A 17867-nucleotide genomic window follows, 5' to 3' on the forward strand; every position below is an offset into this window, starting at 1 on the left:
AACTGAACATAATAGAGTTTTCAAGAACAAGAACAGATAAAATAAAACACGAGCATTCAGCAAAATGACAGTTTAGACACTTACCTGTGGGAGGTTGAGGCCATTGAATTAACTCTGGAACCACAAATATTATAGAGTTGAAAGCTGATGGTCAAAGGACTAACGCTTACTTCGAAGTAACGAGAACTAGGTCAGAATGCAGTTGAGCCGAAGCGACGGTCACTGGGTCGGAATGAAGTCAAGCTTGGAGAATAATATGCTGACGTTAGGGCGATGAAGACGAAACTGAACAAAAAAAATGGTCTCGTAGAGTAATGAACCGATACTGAAAATGAAGAATTTCAGGGTCTAAAACTCCTTCAATGTAGATACTTAAGAAAACTGGTTTCTGAAGTTTCTTGATTCTATGAAAGCTTAGAATGGCAAAGTAGTAAGACTGAATCAAATTTCAGAGCCTTTCCACTATAATCATCACCACCTTTTTTGTTCGTCCCTTCTACAGTATTGCATGCAGGTATTTATAGGGAACGGGTACTCCTTATGAAGGATCAGGATCTCATCAGGGGAGACGGAGGGTTTAAATTCAAAAGGATGTAATCCAATGTCTGAGAATTAAAGAAAATCAAAATGGAGGGTTGGGATTCTATTCAGAATATCTGTCCTTTCTTCTCTTAATCCAACGGCCCAGGGTCTTGCCTTACAAGTTGGATCTGTAGGCTGGGAATAAAAAGAGCTAATCCTGTCATCTGCTTTTTGATCCAAGGGCTCTGGGTCCATCCTTATAATTGTGATCAACAGTGGAGATTAAGGTGTACAGGACTACCATAACTGTTTTGGCGTCTGTCAGCAAGGTGGGCGATTCTGCAAATGAGGCGTGCGGTGAAGATTTGATTACGCCTACAACGCTTTAACTAACTCGGCTCTGATTATGAAGAGAGTTGATTGAAAGTTATTTTAATCCCTTCATGCTTTCCGATCTCTATTTCTTCCAATCTCTCTATTATGACATTCTTCTTTTCCGATCTTTCTCATATCGGGTCCCCCATTGCTTCCCGATCTCTCCCATTCTAGATTTTTCTTGTTATCTGACCTACCTTGGTCAAAGCAATTAATTCTTCAGTTATCGATGCATACGATTTGGTTTTTTCATGCAATAAATGCTTAAGCCCTATATATATGCCAACGAGAAATCCCCTTCATACTTCACTTCTCTTCCTTCAGTTTCTCCATTTCTCCAATTCTAGCTTCTCCGGTAATAGTTTTGATTATGGTGACTACTTTTGATCTTTTTTCGACTGTTTTCTTCACCCTTCGCCTGAAAATTTATGATCCCGGTGATCGGAGAACCATGAGGACAACATCTAATGACAGTGAGGGAACTAGACTAATTTACCGATCAAGATCGAAAGTGATGATTGTGCCGATCTCGAATCGGTCTACCGGTATAATCAGTGGACCGATCTCGAGCAAGAGGACTTCTAATTTCAATCTTAATGTCGATGACCGCCTCTTGAAGTTCATTTGGCTCCCAACCACATCGGGCATCCTGACTGCAGCTCGGTTTTGGTCGATGACATCGGTGATGACTCCTCTCAATATCATGAGAGTCATAGTCACCCTATCTGAGCTGCACATCTATCTAACATTTGTGGCTGGCTTTATGATCAAACACATCTTTTGATTTAGCCACAAGACTAGGCCAAAACATAGGCTACTACTAGGCAAGATGTAGTGCCGATCTTTAGAGATCACCCAAATGATGTAATCCGATCTTTTGAGATCGCCCCAATAATGTAATCCGATCTTTTAAGATCACCCAACTGATGTAATCTGATCTTTTGAAAATGAAATGAAATTTTATTTAAATGCTTTTTTTTATTATCATTATTTATTTTCCGATCTCTGACAAGTGCATCCGATCTGGTCGCTATCTGCCGATCCTTGAGTCTGAAAATTTATTCCATTTAGCCGATCTCATTTATTTGATTTTTTTATTTTTATTTTTTTTTTATGTTTCTATAACCTTCTTGCGACGTGTCAAGGAAGCAACTCGATTTCACTAACCGATGCATCGCTTGGGACTTCGCGATCATTTAATGCCCAGATGGGTATAAATAGGGGTGAAGTGAGTTAGTCATTTCCTTATGTCATTTTTAGAACCCCTCTTAGCAATCCCAGCGTTTTCTCTCGTTTTCTCAAGTTTTTCGGCACTGATCACATTCTGGTGAGGATTTTAATTATCTTCTTGGTTAATTTCTTTTGTTTCCCCTGAAAATGAGAGGCGCCGAGGGTCAGAGAGCTGCGAGCCCACCCTCCGTCCATATCTCATGGACATCGGACAAAGTTGAGGTGGTCAGGCTGAGTGGGCGACCTGAACCTCCTATAACCTCTACTTCAGCCCACGGTCGAGCAGCCCAATCAAGACAGACATCTTCCTCCGGAAGAGAAAATATTCCCGTGGATGAGTTGTCGTCGGTCCTCCAGGAAATCGATCTGCAGTCCATTAGTCAAGAGTACAACCTTCGAATTGACTCTTACGAGCTTATCAGATGCCACGGCGATCTCCGAGCCGATCACTTCTTTGAAGAGAATAACGCGATCATGGTGTATGAAGAGAAGTTAAAAGCCGGGCTTCGATTCCCCCTTGACAACTTCTTTAAGGCCGTTCTGAAGTTCCACCATGTATGTATAGCCCAAGTGAATCTGAACTCATGGCAGATTCTGGTTGCATTTAGAGGCTTATGCCTAGCCAAGAAGCTCGAGCCTACAGCGAAGGTTTTTACTGAGTTGCATAGGCTCACTCATCGAAAGGACGATGAGTACTGGTTCTTTCAAGCCAAGCCGCACTGTGGGATTTTTACCGACCTTTCTTCTTCACTAAAGAATTAGAAGAACTGCTTCTTTATGTTGAGGAGCAAGATTTCGAACGGCTTCGAGGGGTTTCCGTGCAATTGGCAGTACCTGGTCCCATTAGTTCCAAAGAAGATCGCCCTAAATAGGGACGAGGGCGCCATGGTAAAGGAATTGAAGGATTAGGTGGCCACTTACAAGTATTCATGCTTATTCGCCGTTTGGCCGAACTGAGGTGGTGGCTAATGTAGATGATCGCCAATGAGGATTATGAACTGCAGCTCTTTGACCTCGGACCTAGGATCGGTATAACCTAAATCTTTAGCCTCCTGACTTAGGTGATCTCACAAACTATTTTTTCATGTAGGAATGGCTGGAGGCAAGGGCGCAAAGGAGAGCCGCAAGTGAAAAAGAGAGGTCTCTCGAAAAGTACGAGAAATGAAGATCGCCGCGGCATCCCAGAAGCCAAGAAGTGCCGGGCTCTTCGTCCCATCCTCCTTCCCCTCCTCGATAGGAAGAACAACCACCTCCGCCTGTTTCTTCAAGTGCTGAGGGAGGATGTGACACCCCTTACCCGACTACAGTGTAGCCGAGCAAGTCATGCCACTTAGTGTGCCGGAGCACTCTATTTTATCTTAATTCATTTTTATCGTAGTTTTGAATATAACTTGTGAAATGTAATTCATTTATTGAAATTGTAATTTATTTGAGGTTCCGAAAATTTTAAAGAAAACCGGTGGAGTACCGGCTAAAAATGGAGAAAACAGTTCTTCGGAACCTGTGAAAAACACTTCTAATAATCATATTCATCCATTCACAAACTCCAATATCAAAATCTCAATATTTTTCAACCATTCGTTTCTCAATCATTCATCTCATTTATTAATCATGTACAAGTCATAAATAGACATTCACTCTTCCATTCACAAATACAATTTTCATTATTTACATGAATATCAAAATTCATTACATAAGTTCAAATACATATGAGAAAATAGAAATTAGTTACAAAATATCAAAATGAAATCTAGTGTCCTACCAATGCACTGTGGAAGGTGAGGTGACACGGACACTATGCAGAACTGTGAACTGCCTTACCGAATCTGTGGTCTACTGGGCCCTCTGTCAAAATCTTCAGTACCTACGCGTTGCAAAAGCGACGCGTTAAGCATAAAGCTTAGTGGTGCCAATAATACAAGAAAATATAATATGCAAATAAAAATAATAATTTCCTTGCTATTGTGTTCATGAGAAATGAGTAATTACTAACTTATTGTTTAGTCGAGAGCTAATCATGTTTTATGATATTAACTTCTTCATGCATTTCGTTAATTATTTTTTTTTTCATGATCTTGAGCTTCTTTGTATTTTTGTAATCATTCCTGATACTTAATTTTCGTATTTTCTTTAATAATCAGTTCACAGTTATACTTTTCCATGCCCAGGTAACCTATACTGGACGATTGGACTGGATAACGGGTCGTTGGCACTGGACACCGCGGTGTCTCGGGCCGTCATACCATGGGACGCAGAACGTCAACCATGTATGTAGTCAGTATGGCTAAAAAGCCATGATATCACATAATCGGGCATAAAAGCCATGAATACTGGCATAAAAGCCATGAATACGGGCATAAAGCCATGAATACAGGCATAAAGCCTTTCCTTTCACAGTACTGCTAAAGCAATACCCTATTGGCATGCCAAACTATCCAATCCGACACACATGTCTAGGCAATACAAGGGCACATAATATCATTAAATGTTCATAAGTTTTATTATTTCATTTTATGTTCCAATTATCGTTCATAGTATTTTAATTTTATTTATAGTAGAAGCATAAATCTTCAAATCTCATTTTTATATAATTTATGCATTCATCATACCATTCACGTTAATTGCAATTTACATCAATTGATTTTCATGTACCATTTGTACATCGAAATATTTCCATTTCTCTCATGATGAGAGCAATTAACCCATTTACACATCCATGTGATTCATCTAATCGTTACAATATTTATATGAATTAGTATTCACATTATTACCTCTCATGTACCATTTTTTGTACAAGGTATTATAATCCTATTTGAAACAAAGACGTAAATCCTAATGATAACTTTATCTCATTTATACTCTAAACAATCCATTTGTGTTAATTACATTTTATATTTCAAGCTGTATTACTTATGTAATATGTGTCATTTTGTTTACTATTCACCTTACTAATCAACCAAAATGTTGACTTTTTCATACACAATAAATTTATTGAACCTAAGTTCTCAAAGATACCACATTTTGCATTTAAAACTTGTTGGAATTGAGCACCCATACCATTTCTAAACTTAAAACCAAGAGGGCAGAATTTTCAATTTTTGAAGCCTAATTTTACTGTTCCATTGGGCACTGTTGCAGTGGGAATTTGAAGAAATGGCAAACATGAAAGTTGTTCCTTATTTTGTCTAGTTGAATTTCCTTTTTTGAATCACTCCATTTGGAGTTTTGTAACTCCAGATATGGTCTAAAAACCACAACTGGTCGGATTTCCATTCTGCAGAAATTACCATATCTACAGTAACATGAACAGTGACTGCCACTGCCATTTGGGTTAGGTTATGGTCATAATTTGGGGTAGGTTTCTTCATGAAAATTGTTTGTCTATGTCTTAACTTGTTGCTGTAAAAATTTCAAGTCAATTGACCTTATCTACAGTGAGTTATGGCCAAATGAACAGTTACTGTTCATTTGGTCATTTCTGCAGGTGCTGTTACAGGGTATCCGGATTGGGGCCAACTTTTGGTCCACTTGCTTTGGTCTTTTGGGCATGGTTTCTTCAGCAAAAATGTGCCATTATAAGCCTAGTTTCATGTCCAATTGGCCAAACACCAATTGGATCTACACAGCCAAAGTTATGGCTGTCTAAGTGGACTGCAATTTCAGTCACTCTGCTGCTGTCCCTAGGCAGCCTACACATTCACTTTGCCATGCATTAACTCACTTCAAATTATGATTAACTTGCCTTAAATGGTCACTAATTGACCACTAGAATGTCCATTAATCAATTCAAATGCCAAATCCAATTTTCACCCTTAAAACCCTAGTTCCCATTATAGGTTTTCACAACACACCTTAATTACTAACCCATTCACTAACCACATGCATAGATGGTTTAAACATAACCTCTAATCCATCTCAAGTCCATCAGAACACTCCATTTCTATTCCTTCAATAGGGCAGCCTAAATCCATGGCATATATACCCATAAGTTTCATTCATTTAATCCACAATTTCTTACTCATTTTTAAGTCCTTAACATGGAACAAGAGATATACATGCATAATTAAGCACTAACCTCTTTGCTCAACTTATTGAGCTTGTGAAAACTCTAGAATTTCTCCTCTTTGTGGCTGCCTAGAGTTGCCTTGTGATGTGGGGACAAGTTTTAGTGAAGGTGACTTAGGGTTTAGTAGTGGAATTTCATGGGAAATGGAAGAAATTAAAGGAAACTTTCATGGAGGGTTATGGAAAAGGGGAGGTCACGTTTTGGCTGAAGAAGAAGAAGAAGATGACCAGAATTTTTGGTCTCCTTTGGTCTCTTTTATTAGTTAATTAAAGGGTTGTTTAATTGTGATTGGAGGAAGCTTTTTAAATGACATCACAATATGTCATATTTGGCATTTTATTGCATTTTCTTTTCTTTTCTTTTCTACTAACTTTCAATTAATTTTTCATCAATATTAATTCATATTTTATGTCATAATAATTATTTACTCAACTGGACAAGTCGGCCAAAAATCGTCTCTGAAGGCGAAATGACCAAAATGCCCTCCGTTTGGCTTAACGGGTCAAAATTGTCTGTACCGATTGAAAAATTTTTCTAAATATTTTCTTGGCATTCTAATGCCATAGGAACCTCAATGACCCTTCTCTGAAGTCCCAAAAATTATTTTATGAATTTTTCCTTGGGTCTAGGGCTCCTCGTTGCGAGAACCGCAACTTCCCTCCGGTTACCCATCGCTTGGGCACCGGCTCATTTGACTTGGTTGTATTTTATTTCTAAAATTTTTACTATTTTTTTCTTATTAATATTTGAGTTAATTATGGTTCCTGACTTTAGTTTAAATATTTTTTCGGACGTTCTAGCTGTCCGGACCGACACCGGTCACCGGAACAATAGAATGTACGGAGTTACTACCGGGAGGATGTTAAAGAGGATCTTCTCAACATGCTGTAAGGACCCTTTCTCGTGGCGCCTAGGTCCTCATTCATTCTCTCTAGAAGAACTGCTCAGTTCGGGGGAATCCTGTAACACCCTAGGCAAATCCCACATCAACAAAATATGGGAGAGATGCTGGGTTTATAAGTTAGTGATTCATAACCCCTAGCGACGCATTTTAAAACCATGAGGGCTTCGACCTAGAGCGGACAATATCACTAGTAGGTCGGGCCATTACATTTGTGGTATCAGAGCCGCTCCGCTTTCAACCTTGAGCGATGGTGGGGCAAACCTCAGTGAGGACGCTGAGTCCCGAAAGGGGGGTGGATTATAACACCCTAGGCAAATCCCACATCGACAAAACACGGGAGAGATGTTGGTTTATAAGTTGGTGGTTCGTAACCCCTAGCGACGCGTTTTAAAACCGTGAGGGCTTCGGCCCAGAGCGGATAATATCACTAGTGGGCCGGGCCATTACAAATCTGGGCTTGGACAAAGTTCTGGGTGCCACCATATGCCTCCAGGATGACCGGAACAGGCTGACCCCGGATAGCCTTGATAATCTCTTGGCTCAGACGATGAGCTTGAGCGTAGAGAGCCTGATGAACCAACACATAATCAAGGAAAAGGCTCATCTCCTGAGGCAGGAAATTCTGAAGGCAGTCCAAGACATTGCTTCCGCCCGAGCCCAACTTTCGTCCGCTCAAGACTATATCATCGAGATTGAAGGTCTAACAAAATCTTATGAGGACAAGATAGCCGAACTGGAGCGTGAACTAGAAGAAGCTCGGGCCTGCCAAACTACCGATGTCGCTCGCCTCACTAAGGAGATCAGAGCGAAAGAAGAGGAGGCCGTGAAAAGGGAAGCTGGCGCTTATGTAAATGCACATGGCGATCTTCTGGCTGAGCTTGAAAAGTGCTATCCTGAGGAAGACTTCTCCTGGATGGTGGATCTTGCTCCTAGAGATGAAGAGGAGAGCAAGGAGGAGCCCGAGAGAGAGGGAAGGGATGAGAGAATTGATAATGTATCTGGGGAGCAGGCTAGGGGAGACCCTCTTGCCGAATGACTTGTAAATTTTTATTTTGAAATGAATTAAAGTCCTCTTTTTTGTTCAATTTCTTGATGAGATCGAAAAGCATCCCAATTGTATGAGTACTTAATTGTTTGAATGTATTAGAACATTAAACTTTAAAGCAACTATTGACCTAAGTATAAGAGATCGGAAAGACATCACTCGTAAGCATGAGATCGGACTCAGCCATGACCAAACATCGGGTAAAACTTTAGAACATTATAATTGAAAAGACTCAATTTGAATTCTTGAGGTCGGGATCATCATTAGACCGGATAGAAAACTTAACTTTATTTTAAGGAATATCTGGGACAGTCAAGTGAGAAGCCTAATCCTAACATTAACTAAATGAATTTCCACAATAGTTGTAAAGATAGATCGGAGGCAAGACTGGATGGTCCGGAGACTTGTCATTGATTCGAATCCATCTGATAAGAGATCGGAAAACGATTAACTAAGTGTGGGATCGGTTCATTTCGTGGTCGAGCAATCGATGAGTTCGGAAAAGTCATTTGTGATCGCAGGACGTCTGCTGAGAGCGGCTTATAAAGTCGATTTTAAAGTCCCTTGACTTCATTGATCGGCCAAAATATGGTGTCGACAGGGATCAGCCCCTGTATATGTATTGTTTGACATTATCGGGTGTGTGAGTGCCCCAAATTGCCTTTTTGATGTGATTTGTATGAAATCTATGACGGTGTTGCATTTCACTCCACAAAGTGCATTAGCTTTAGATAGCTATAGAGATTATGATTAAAATTGATATTTTACTCTCTGAGTCGAATGCTCACTCCTGTTCATTATTTTTCCAGGCTATAGGAGGATTATTGTTATAGTTAACCTGTTTTTCTTCTTTGCAGGTCTATTAATAGTTTTTAATGTGTTTTTGTTCTATGGGGTTAAAATTCTTAGACTCCGCATGTGTTAGAAATATTTATTTGATTTGAGTCTGTGATATAATTGCCATGTTGGACCTGTAAACTTATTATATGCATGTATATTGGATTGGATGAGGGAGCTGAGCTCCCATTGGGCTTTATGTTATTATGAGTATGTAGAGGGTGAGCTAAGCTCTCCAATTGATTATATATTGTGTTTAAAGGTCGAGCGAGTCAAAAACTCCCCACTAAATGGTCTATTTTATGGCCGGACTCTGTCTGGTTGAATTCTTGAAATTGAGCCAAAATGGGCCTTCGAATTGGGTTGAGGAATAGTTAGGCTTACTATGGGTCTCGAGGGCTTTAGACTGGTCCAGGTCCTAGTGCCGGTCAAGCCCATAGATTGAGTCGTGACATCGCCCCAATAAAATTAAATTCTTATTGTATAATTATACTATCTTACTGCAAATAACTTATTAAAAAAATAATTATCAGCAATCTTTTGCACAACTTTTATACTTTTCAGATTATTAATATTATTTTAAAATAATATTAATATTACTAAATAGTAATAATATTTAAATATATTATATTTCTTTTATATATTAAGCGAATATAATAAAATTTTAATATTTTCAAAAGTTAAAATAATCAATGATTTAATCAATTTTGAATTATTTCATATCTTTAATCAATATTTTTATTATATTGCTAAATTTTTAATTATTTTTATTATGATATCATTATTAAAAATTTAAGAGATAAAAATTTAGTCTACACAAAATGTAATAAAAATAAATATGGAATAATTAATAATAAATTCAAAATATTATTTCTTTTCATATATTAAAATTAAAAAAATATATAAATTAAAATAATTTATATATTAAAATTATTAGTAGCCACATATAAAAGCACAAATAATTTCATAGTATTTATATAACTTAGACAAATTTTTTTTCTGGTCTTGCCACACGGCATGCAATAAGGAGAAATTAATCTATCAAAATAATAAAAGACAAATTGCTAATTAAATTAATAAAAAATGTATACTTGTTACTTTTACACAACAATTAATAATAAAAAAATGCACATCCACATTAGTAGTAAATTATTTGACTATTTTTTAAACCATTTTTTTCTTAATTAATAAATTAATTTTCACTCATTTTAAAAGGCAATTTCTCCACTAATTCTTAATTAATTTCCTTCCTTTGCTTAATTAATAAATATCTCTATATAAAGAATGCATATATTTTTTTTCTAGTTTATTATAATGGAAAAAAGAGTGAATCATCATTGTATGAAAAGGGGTTGATTTTTTCGACAAAAAATAAAACAATTATTACTAACAATGAGGACAACTAATATTCTTGTTTGTTGTATTAATTTTTTCAATCTCAACCTCTAGTATTTCTCTTGGTTTAGCTGTCCTTCCAAGCTTCTTAATCAGCTGAGGTTCAGAAAATTCAAAATAATGTATAAAAAATTTCAGACAAAGCTGAAGAAAATTAGTGGTTTGACTTTGCTATTATATCTGACTGGAAAAATTTTGTCTAAATTTAATTTGTTGTAAATTCAAGGCATTCATATGTGAAATATATCTATTTGATAAGTGAATTTTATCATATATTTTATATCTTGAGTTCATAATAGATTAAGTGTAGATAAAAAAATTTTTTGACTCAACTCTCATGTTATATTATGAATAGAAAATTTATATTTAATAAGTGAAAAAATTTATATTTAAACTGGATTTATTATAAACTTAAGATATAAATATATAGGATTAATTTATTTTATAGATAAGTCTTATTATATATCTTGTATCATTAATCTATGATAAACCGAGTTTATATAAGAAAAATTCCTCATCTATTGACAAAATATATTGTGAGTCTATTTCCATGTGAATTTCAAAACTCATTTTTTAACACTATAACAAAAAAAAATTCTCTTAAACATTAATCTCAAAGATCAATATCAACGAATAAGCAAACCCACATCTCGATTAAACTTGAGATTATATATATATATATATATATATATATATATATATATATATATATATATATATATATATATATATATATATATATTATCCTTGCAATCAAAGTTATTAAATTCGAACTAAACTGGCTAATTGAACTAATGAACTAGTGAATAGACTCTTAAATAGGTCTGAATTTGTAATTAATTCAGATAATAAAGTGATCCGATGTGATATAGTCAACCCGACGGTTGAACCGATAAACTGGTGTGACTTAGTTGATCAATGAGGTTCAATTATTCAATATAATTTTTTTCGTTTTTAGTATTGGTATAGAAAATTCAACTCAAAACTTCATAAAAAAGTTTTTAAAATTAAAATTAATTGAGCTAGTTTGATAGTTATGTGTATTCTTTTTTATTTCAAGATATTTATTTTTTAACATATTCTTAATATTTTATAAATATTAAAACAAAATTATCTATTTATATAAATTTTTATGCATTATATTACTTATATACTTTTACATAAAATTTAAAAATACTATTAAAATTTATTAAATATAACTTAATAAATATTAAAGTTTCATTTAAATAATTAAAATTTAATTAATTTATATTTATTATTTATTTATATTAATAATTATTATATTTAATTAATTTTTAATTAAATTATATATATTTAATTAACTTTTAATAAATCACTAGTTGAATTATTGATTTACATATTAAATTACTGATCTATTCACCTAATTTTTTTACCGGTCAACTTCCAGGCCAAATTTAATAAGACTGCTTCTTGCAAGTTGCCCACTGCATGCGGCATCGGCAACTAAAGTGCCGCTTACCGACTTGTAAAACGTGGGCTGGGATGAAGGGAGAGGGTATTGATGTCAAATTGTCATTGTCTTCTCTTAGCCAATATTGCTGAAAATGTGAATAAAAAGTTGGACTGGTAAGTAGCCTTAGCTTTCTTTCTCTTAGCTCACAGAGAGTCATAAGTCATACCTAAAACCATCATCATCATTATCATTTTCAAAAGCAGCTTGATCAGCTCATTCACTATAAATTTCCTTTCTTTGCTCTCTTCAACTCATCATCATTATAATCTTAGAGAGAGAGAGAGAGAGAGAGAGATGGGTACCACAGTAATGCATGGAGAAGAGGATGCTAATTATAGAGTCCCAAAGCAAGAACCTCTCCACGTTCAAAAGGAAGACCTTGATGCTGGTGCTCTTTTTGTCCTCAAATCCAAAGGTATAATAATAATTATTATTATTATAAATACTTTCTTTTCTTCTTTATTGCTTTCTATCCATTCTTTGGTGGTAAATGTTTATCTTCTTGATTGGAGAGCCTTGAATGGAAAGCCAATAAGGTTTGAATCTGTTAATATAACATTCTTGAATCTTGATCCTATTTATTGGTAGTTTTACGTAATTTCAATTTGACAAGTATGTATTTTACTTTCTTTATGTTTAATTATCAATATTTGAATTCTATAGTTACAACGAAAAAAAAGTATTTCAATAAATAAAGTTAATATGAGTAATAAAAAACTCTCTATTTTTTAATTAAAGTTGAATGTTTGATTCATATGAATGGAGAAAGTCCCCACTAAGAACATTTTATTCCAATAATGAATCTCTTCAATGCGAGCAGAATTAAGTTTAACCTAATGAACTAAAAAATATTTGTGATTACTTCTTTATAAGTTCTTATCATAACAATAATCAACTTTCATGTATTACTATTAAAATCAATTTTAAAATTATAAAGTGTTGAGTTTAAATTTTAATAAAAATTAAATTATAAAAAATGATATATAATTATATTCTCTTCTTGGGATTGCTTATTTGATTTCTTCTTCTTTGCCACACTTTAGTCATATATTTTACTTGTAAAAGATATTGGTAGCTTTATGTCGCTTATAAAAGACAAAGGAAAAATGGCGATTGCTTTGACTTATTGGAATGGAAATTAACAAAAAGAAAATAAATAAATTGAAATGATTAATAATAATAATAATAATAATAATGTGTAGGATCATGGATGCATTGTGGATACCACTTGACAACATCAATAGTAGCACCACCACTACTCAGTCTGCCATATGCCTTGACATTTCTTGGATGGGTTGGTGGAATTTCATGCTTGATTATTGGAGCTTTGGTCACTTTCTATTCGTACAATTTGTTGTCTCTTGTTCTTGAACACCATGCTCATTTGGGTCATCGCCAACTTCGCTTTAGGGACATGGCTAATCACATCTTGGGTAACCCCTCTCTTCTCTTAATTCCCTTCCTTTATTTTTACATGTTTCATTATTATTATTATTAAAATAAATATATTAATGCACCAACTCTTTTTTATATTAATACTTCAATTTATCAAATTTATATATGTCTATATATATTAGGCATATTTCATTTTGATATTATTATATGAACAGATTTTCTCTTTATATTATCACGTACATGATATTTATCATATAAAAATTGTCATGTTTTATAATTAGCTTTTCATATTATTTTATATGTATTTTTTAAATAAAAAATTAAGAATATAATTAAAAAAATGAATGAATAGAATATAGTTATAAAAATAAATAATAAAACATAAAAAGGAAATTTTTCTTTTTTTTTTTTTCCATGCTTTTTTAATGCAAGGTACCTAACAAGATTCATGACCATCATTGTAATAATTGTCCAATGGCTAAACTTGTACTACACATTGTGATTTGGCCTGCCCCCTCCATGTTCAATTGCTAACCCATTTCTCTATCTCACACCTACACATTAGTCATTAGACTTGTCCTCTCTCTCTACTTCCATACACTCGATTCCAGATTAGTGCTTTTTTTTAATTTTTTATTTTTTTTGTGCATAAAATATAATTTGGAGAATTATATAAAATAATAAATTAATCATTATTATTATGATTTAATAATTAATTTTTATTTATAAATAACATAGTTCATTAATTTTTTAAAAAAGTTTTTAAATCATTTTATTTATTTATTTATTTATTGGTTCATTATTTTATATAAGACGCTCATAAAAAATTATTGCTTGATTATATAAATAATTGGTCCAAATTTATTGGTGCATATTTGAAAATTTGAAAATTGACTTGGTCCATTACTTGTTTAATTAAGTTTTGCTATGCTACTTGTGATGGGTTAGTAGTGAGACAGTTAAATACCACCACCATCACTATCCACAAAATGAATATAATACTCCAATAATCAAGAAATTTAATTTAAGTCTATCACAAAGTTGAATTTTATTAAATTTGAAAAGAAAAATAATTATCCTTCATTATTTTTCATATCAACAAATAAAAAATACACAAATTTTATCTGATGAAACTTTTATATATATATATATATATATATATATATATATATATATATATATATATATATATATATATATATATATAATAATAATTTTATTATAACCATTAAATTTTGGTGAAATTCATATAAAATCTACTACAATCAACGATTACAATGAAACTAATATATATATATCAATTTTATTATATAATTTTTCCACCCACATATATATAAAGTAAGGACTTTTCTTACTTAAATTTAATATATTATGGACTTAAGATATAAATGTATGATAAGACTCATCCATTAAATATATGAAACTGTTATATATACATCAATTTTATTGTATAATTTTTTCATCCACACAGATATAAAAAGTAAGAATTTTTTTTTTATCTAAACCTAATTTATTATGAATTTAGAATAAAATATAAAATATATGATGTAACTCATCTATTAAATAAATAATAAATTAAATAAATAATAAATTAAATTTAAATAAAAATTTTCAGTAAACACTAATTTCAATTTTTTAGTGATTGGGTCATGATGAAGACTGTTTGAAATAATGGGCTTTACTGTTTGATGCATATGATAGAATACATATTCATATATATATATATATATATATATATATATATATATATATATATATATATATATATATATATCCTTCAAAGAAATAATATTAATTTTTTTTATTCCTTGATGATCATATTTAAAGTTAATTTCACTTGATGATGACTGATTTATCCTTTAGAAAATTGAAAAAAATAAAAGAATGTGAAAAGGATACTACAACAATTTGGATTTCTTTTGACTGCTTTGGATCCTCTGGAAGTCCACTGTTAAAAAAGGTGAGAAAAATCCTTAGTCAATAATATCCACTAATCTTTGAAAAAAAATAAAATAAAACCCACTAATCATAATTAATTGAGTATAAAAATATACATCTTTTTACATTATTAGCTTATAATAAGTTATTACTGGTGTCTGGAGAGGTCAAATATCACTGCAATCTTGTGTTTTTTTTTTTTTTTTTAAATTTACAATGTAATTGCTGAATTTTGCTTTATCTTATATTTTAATTCTTAAATTTTTAAAAATTAATTATTCAATATTTAGATTTTATATTATATTATACTTTAGTCCCTCTAATTTTAATATATAGAATAATTTAATCCTTCTGTTAATAGATAAAATTGTTATAAATATTAAAATTATAGGGTCTAAATTATTTTATATATTAAATTAAAAAAATTAAATAATTTATTTATCAAAATTCAAGGATTAAAGTGTAATATAATATAAAATTTAAGGACTAAATAATTAATTTTTTAAAATTTAAGGACTAAAATATAATATAGAGCAAAACTTAATAACCAAATTATAAATTTCTTTTTTTAAAAAATAAAAATCTTACCTATTTTCGGATAAACTTGATTAAAATCAGATTTTAAATCGAAATCAAATTAATATTATACTGATTCAACTAAAATCGAATTAATCAAAATGGTTTTAAATAAAAAATTTATTAAATTTTATTTATGTGAAAATTAATTTTAAAATTTATATAAATAAATCCACAATGTTCATAGTAAGCTATTGTATAGGACTGCATGAATTCTGGTGTTTCAATTTTTATTTTAATTTTATTCTATTTATGCTACCATGTTCTTAAAATATTAAGATGAAATTAATTTTGGTTTGGTAGGGCCAAGATGGGGCAGGTATTATGTGGGCCCAATTCAATTCACAGTGTGTTTTGGTGCTGTTGTTGCTTCCACACTTCTTGGAGGCCAATGCATGAAGGTGCATGAGTTCGAGTTTGTATTCTTATTTCAAAATTTACCTAAAATCAGAATTTGAACCTTTTTTAATTATTTATTACTTACTTTTATATCTGCAGGCAATTTACTTGCTATCAAACCCTAATGGGACTATGAAGCTTTATGAGTTTGTCTTAATATTTGGATGCCTAATGTTAATACTAGCTCAAATCCCATCTTTTCATTCCCTGCGGCACATCAATTTGGTGTCTTTGCTTCTTTGCCTAGCTTATAGTGCCTGTGCCACTGCCAGTTCGGTTCATATCGGTATGCATGCGAAAATAATACCTATTAATGATACTTTAACATAGTATGAGTAATGATACCTCGTTTTTATACAACATAGTTTATTTATTTTTTACAGGAAATTCGTCGAAAGAACTTAAGGATTATTCTCTAAATGGAGACACCCAAGATCGAGTTTTTGGTATCTTTAATGCCATTGCCATAATTGCCACAACATATGGCAATGGGATCATCCCAGAAATTCAGGTGTGAATTAGTCTAGTTGCCTTCAACTACATGCTAATTGTAGTGAGATGAGAAGTTCAGTTTAATGAAATAATTAATGGTTGCAGGCAACCATAGCAGAACCTGTGAAAGGGAAGATGTTCAAGGGATTGTGTGTATGTTATGCTGTAGTTGCAGTGACATTCTTTAGTGTTGCAATTTCTGGGTATTGGGCTTTTGGTAACCGAGCTGAAGGTCTAATCCTTAGCAACTTTGTAAGTAATGGGAAGCCTTTGGTGCCTAAATGGTTTGTTTTGATGACAAATATCTTCACTATTCTCCAACTATCAGCAGTTGCTGTGGTAAGAAAATATTCTCTTCCTTTTTTTTAGTACAACAAAGTTATCAGGGTTTAAAACTCCTGATTTTCTGCACTGTGAGTCTATCAGGGTTCAAACACCTGACTTTCTGCACTATGAGGCAAGCACTCCACCACATTGTCATCTTAATCACAAGTTCTCTGCTACAGGTTTACTTGCAGCCTACAAATGAAGCGCTGGAACGAACATTTGCAGACCCCAAAAGCAAGGAATTCTCTGCTCGTAACGTTATCCCGAGGTTTGTCTCAAGGTCATTGTCTGTGATCATAGCAACTACAATAGCAGCAATGCTTCCATTTTTTGGAGACATCAATTCATTGATTGGAGCTTTCGGTTTCATGCCTCTAGACTTTATCTTGCCTGTTGTTTTCTTCAACTTGACATTTAAGCCATCAAAGAAGAGCTATATTTTCTGGTTGAATACAAGCATTGCAGTAGTTTTCTCAGCTTTGGGGGTTATAGCGGCAATTGCAGCAGTCAGACAAATTAGTCTCGACGCCAAAACTTATCGGTTATTTGCTAATGTTTGATCACATCAGATGGTAGCGGTAGAAGCTAGTGTGTATGATTTAGTGCTTCAGGGAACCTTTGCAATTGCAAATGAAACTCTAATCTTATCCTGAGGTCACCTCATGTTGTTGTCTTAGCAGGACTGCAATCTTTACAATTGGAGATTTCGGCTTTAACTGTGCTCATGTTGAAGCTTTTGAAGAAGAGCACTCATTGCTGGTAAAATATAGCAGCAGTAAAATTAAGTCTTTATTGATTATTTGTTAATAGTAAAATCATATCAAAAGTAATATTCGCTAGGCACTAGTAGTAGTTATTTTAAAATCTTGCCTGTATATGCTATTTTCTCTGT

At 32.9% G+C, this 17867-nt stretch overlaps 1 protein-coding gene across 1 annotated transcript; it reads left to right on the forward strand.

Moving 5' to 3' along the window:
* Positions 1-11990: 11990 nt before the first annotated feature.
* On the forward strand, positions 11991-17633 carry LOC110645788 (GABA transporter 1). Its single transcript, XM_021799036.2, has 7 exons — positions 11991-12263; positions 13051-13281; positions 16061-16158; positions 16256-16442; positions 16540-16667; positions 16754-16987; positions 17155-17633. The coding sequence occupies exons 1-7, from the start codon at positions 12143-12145 to the stop codon at positions 17533-17535; spliced, it is 1380 nt and encodes a 459-aa protein (XP_021654728.2). The 5' UTR covers positions 11991-12142; the 3' UTR covers positions 17536-17633.
* The last annotated feature ends 234 nt before the right edge of the window (positions 17634-17867 follow it).

Source organism: Hevea brasiliensis, chromosome 1 (assembly GCF_030052815.1).
Source record: "Hevea brasiliensis isolate MT/VB/25A 57/8 chromosome 1, ASM3005281v1, whole genome shotgun sequence".
NCBI lineage: Eukaryota > Viridiplantae > Streptophyta > Magnoliopsida > Malpighiales > Euphorbiaceae > Hevea > Hevea brasiliensis.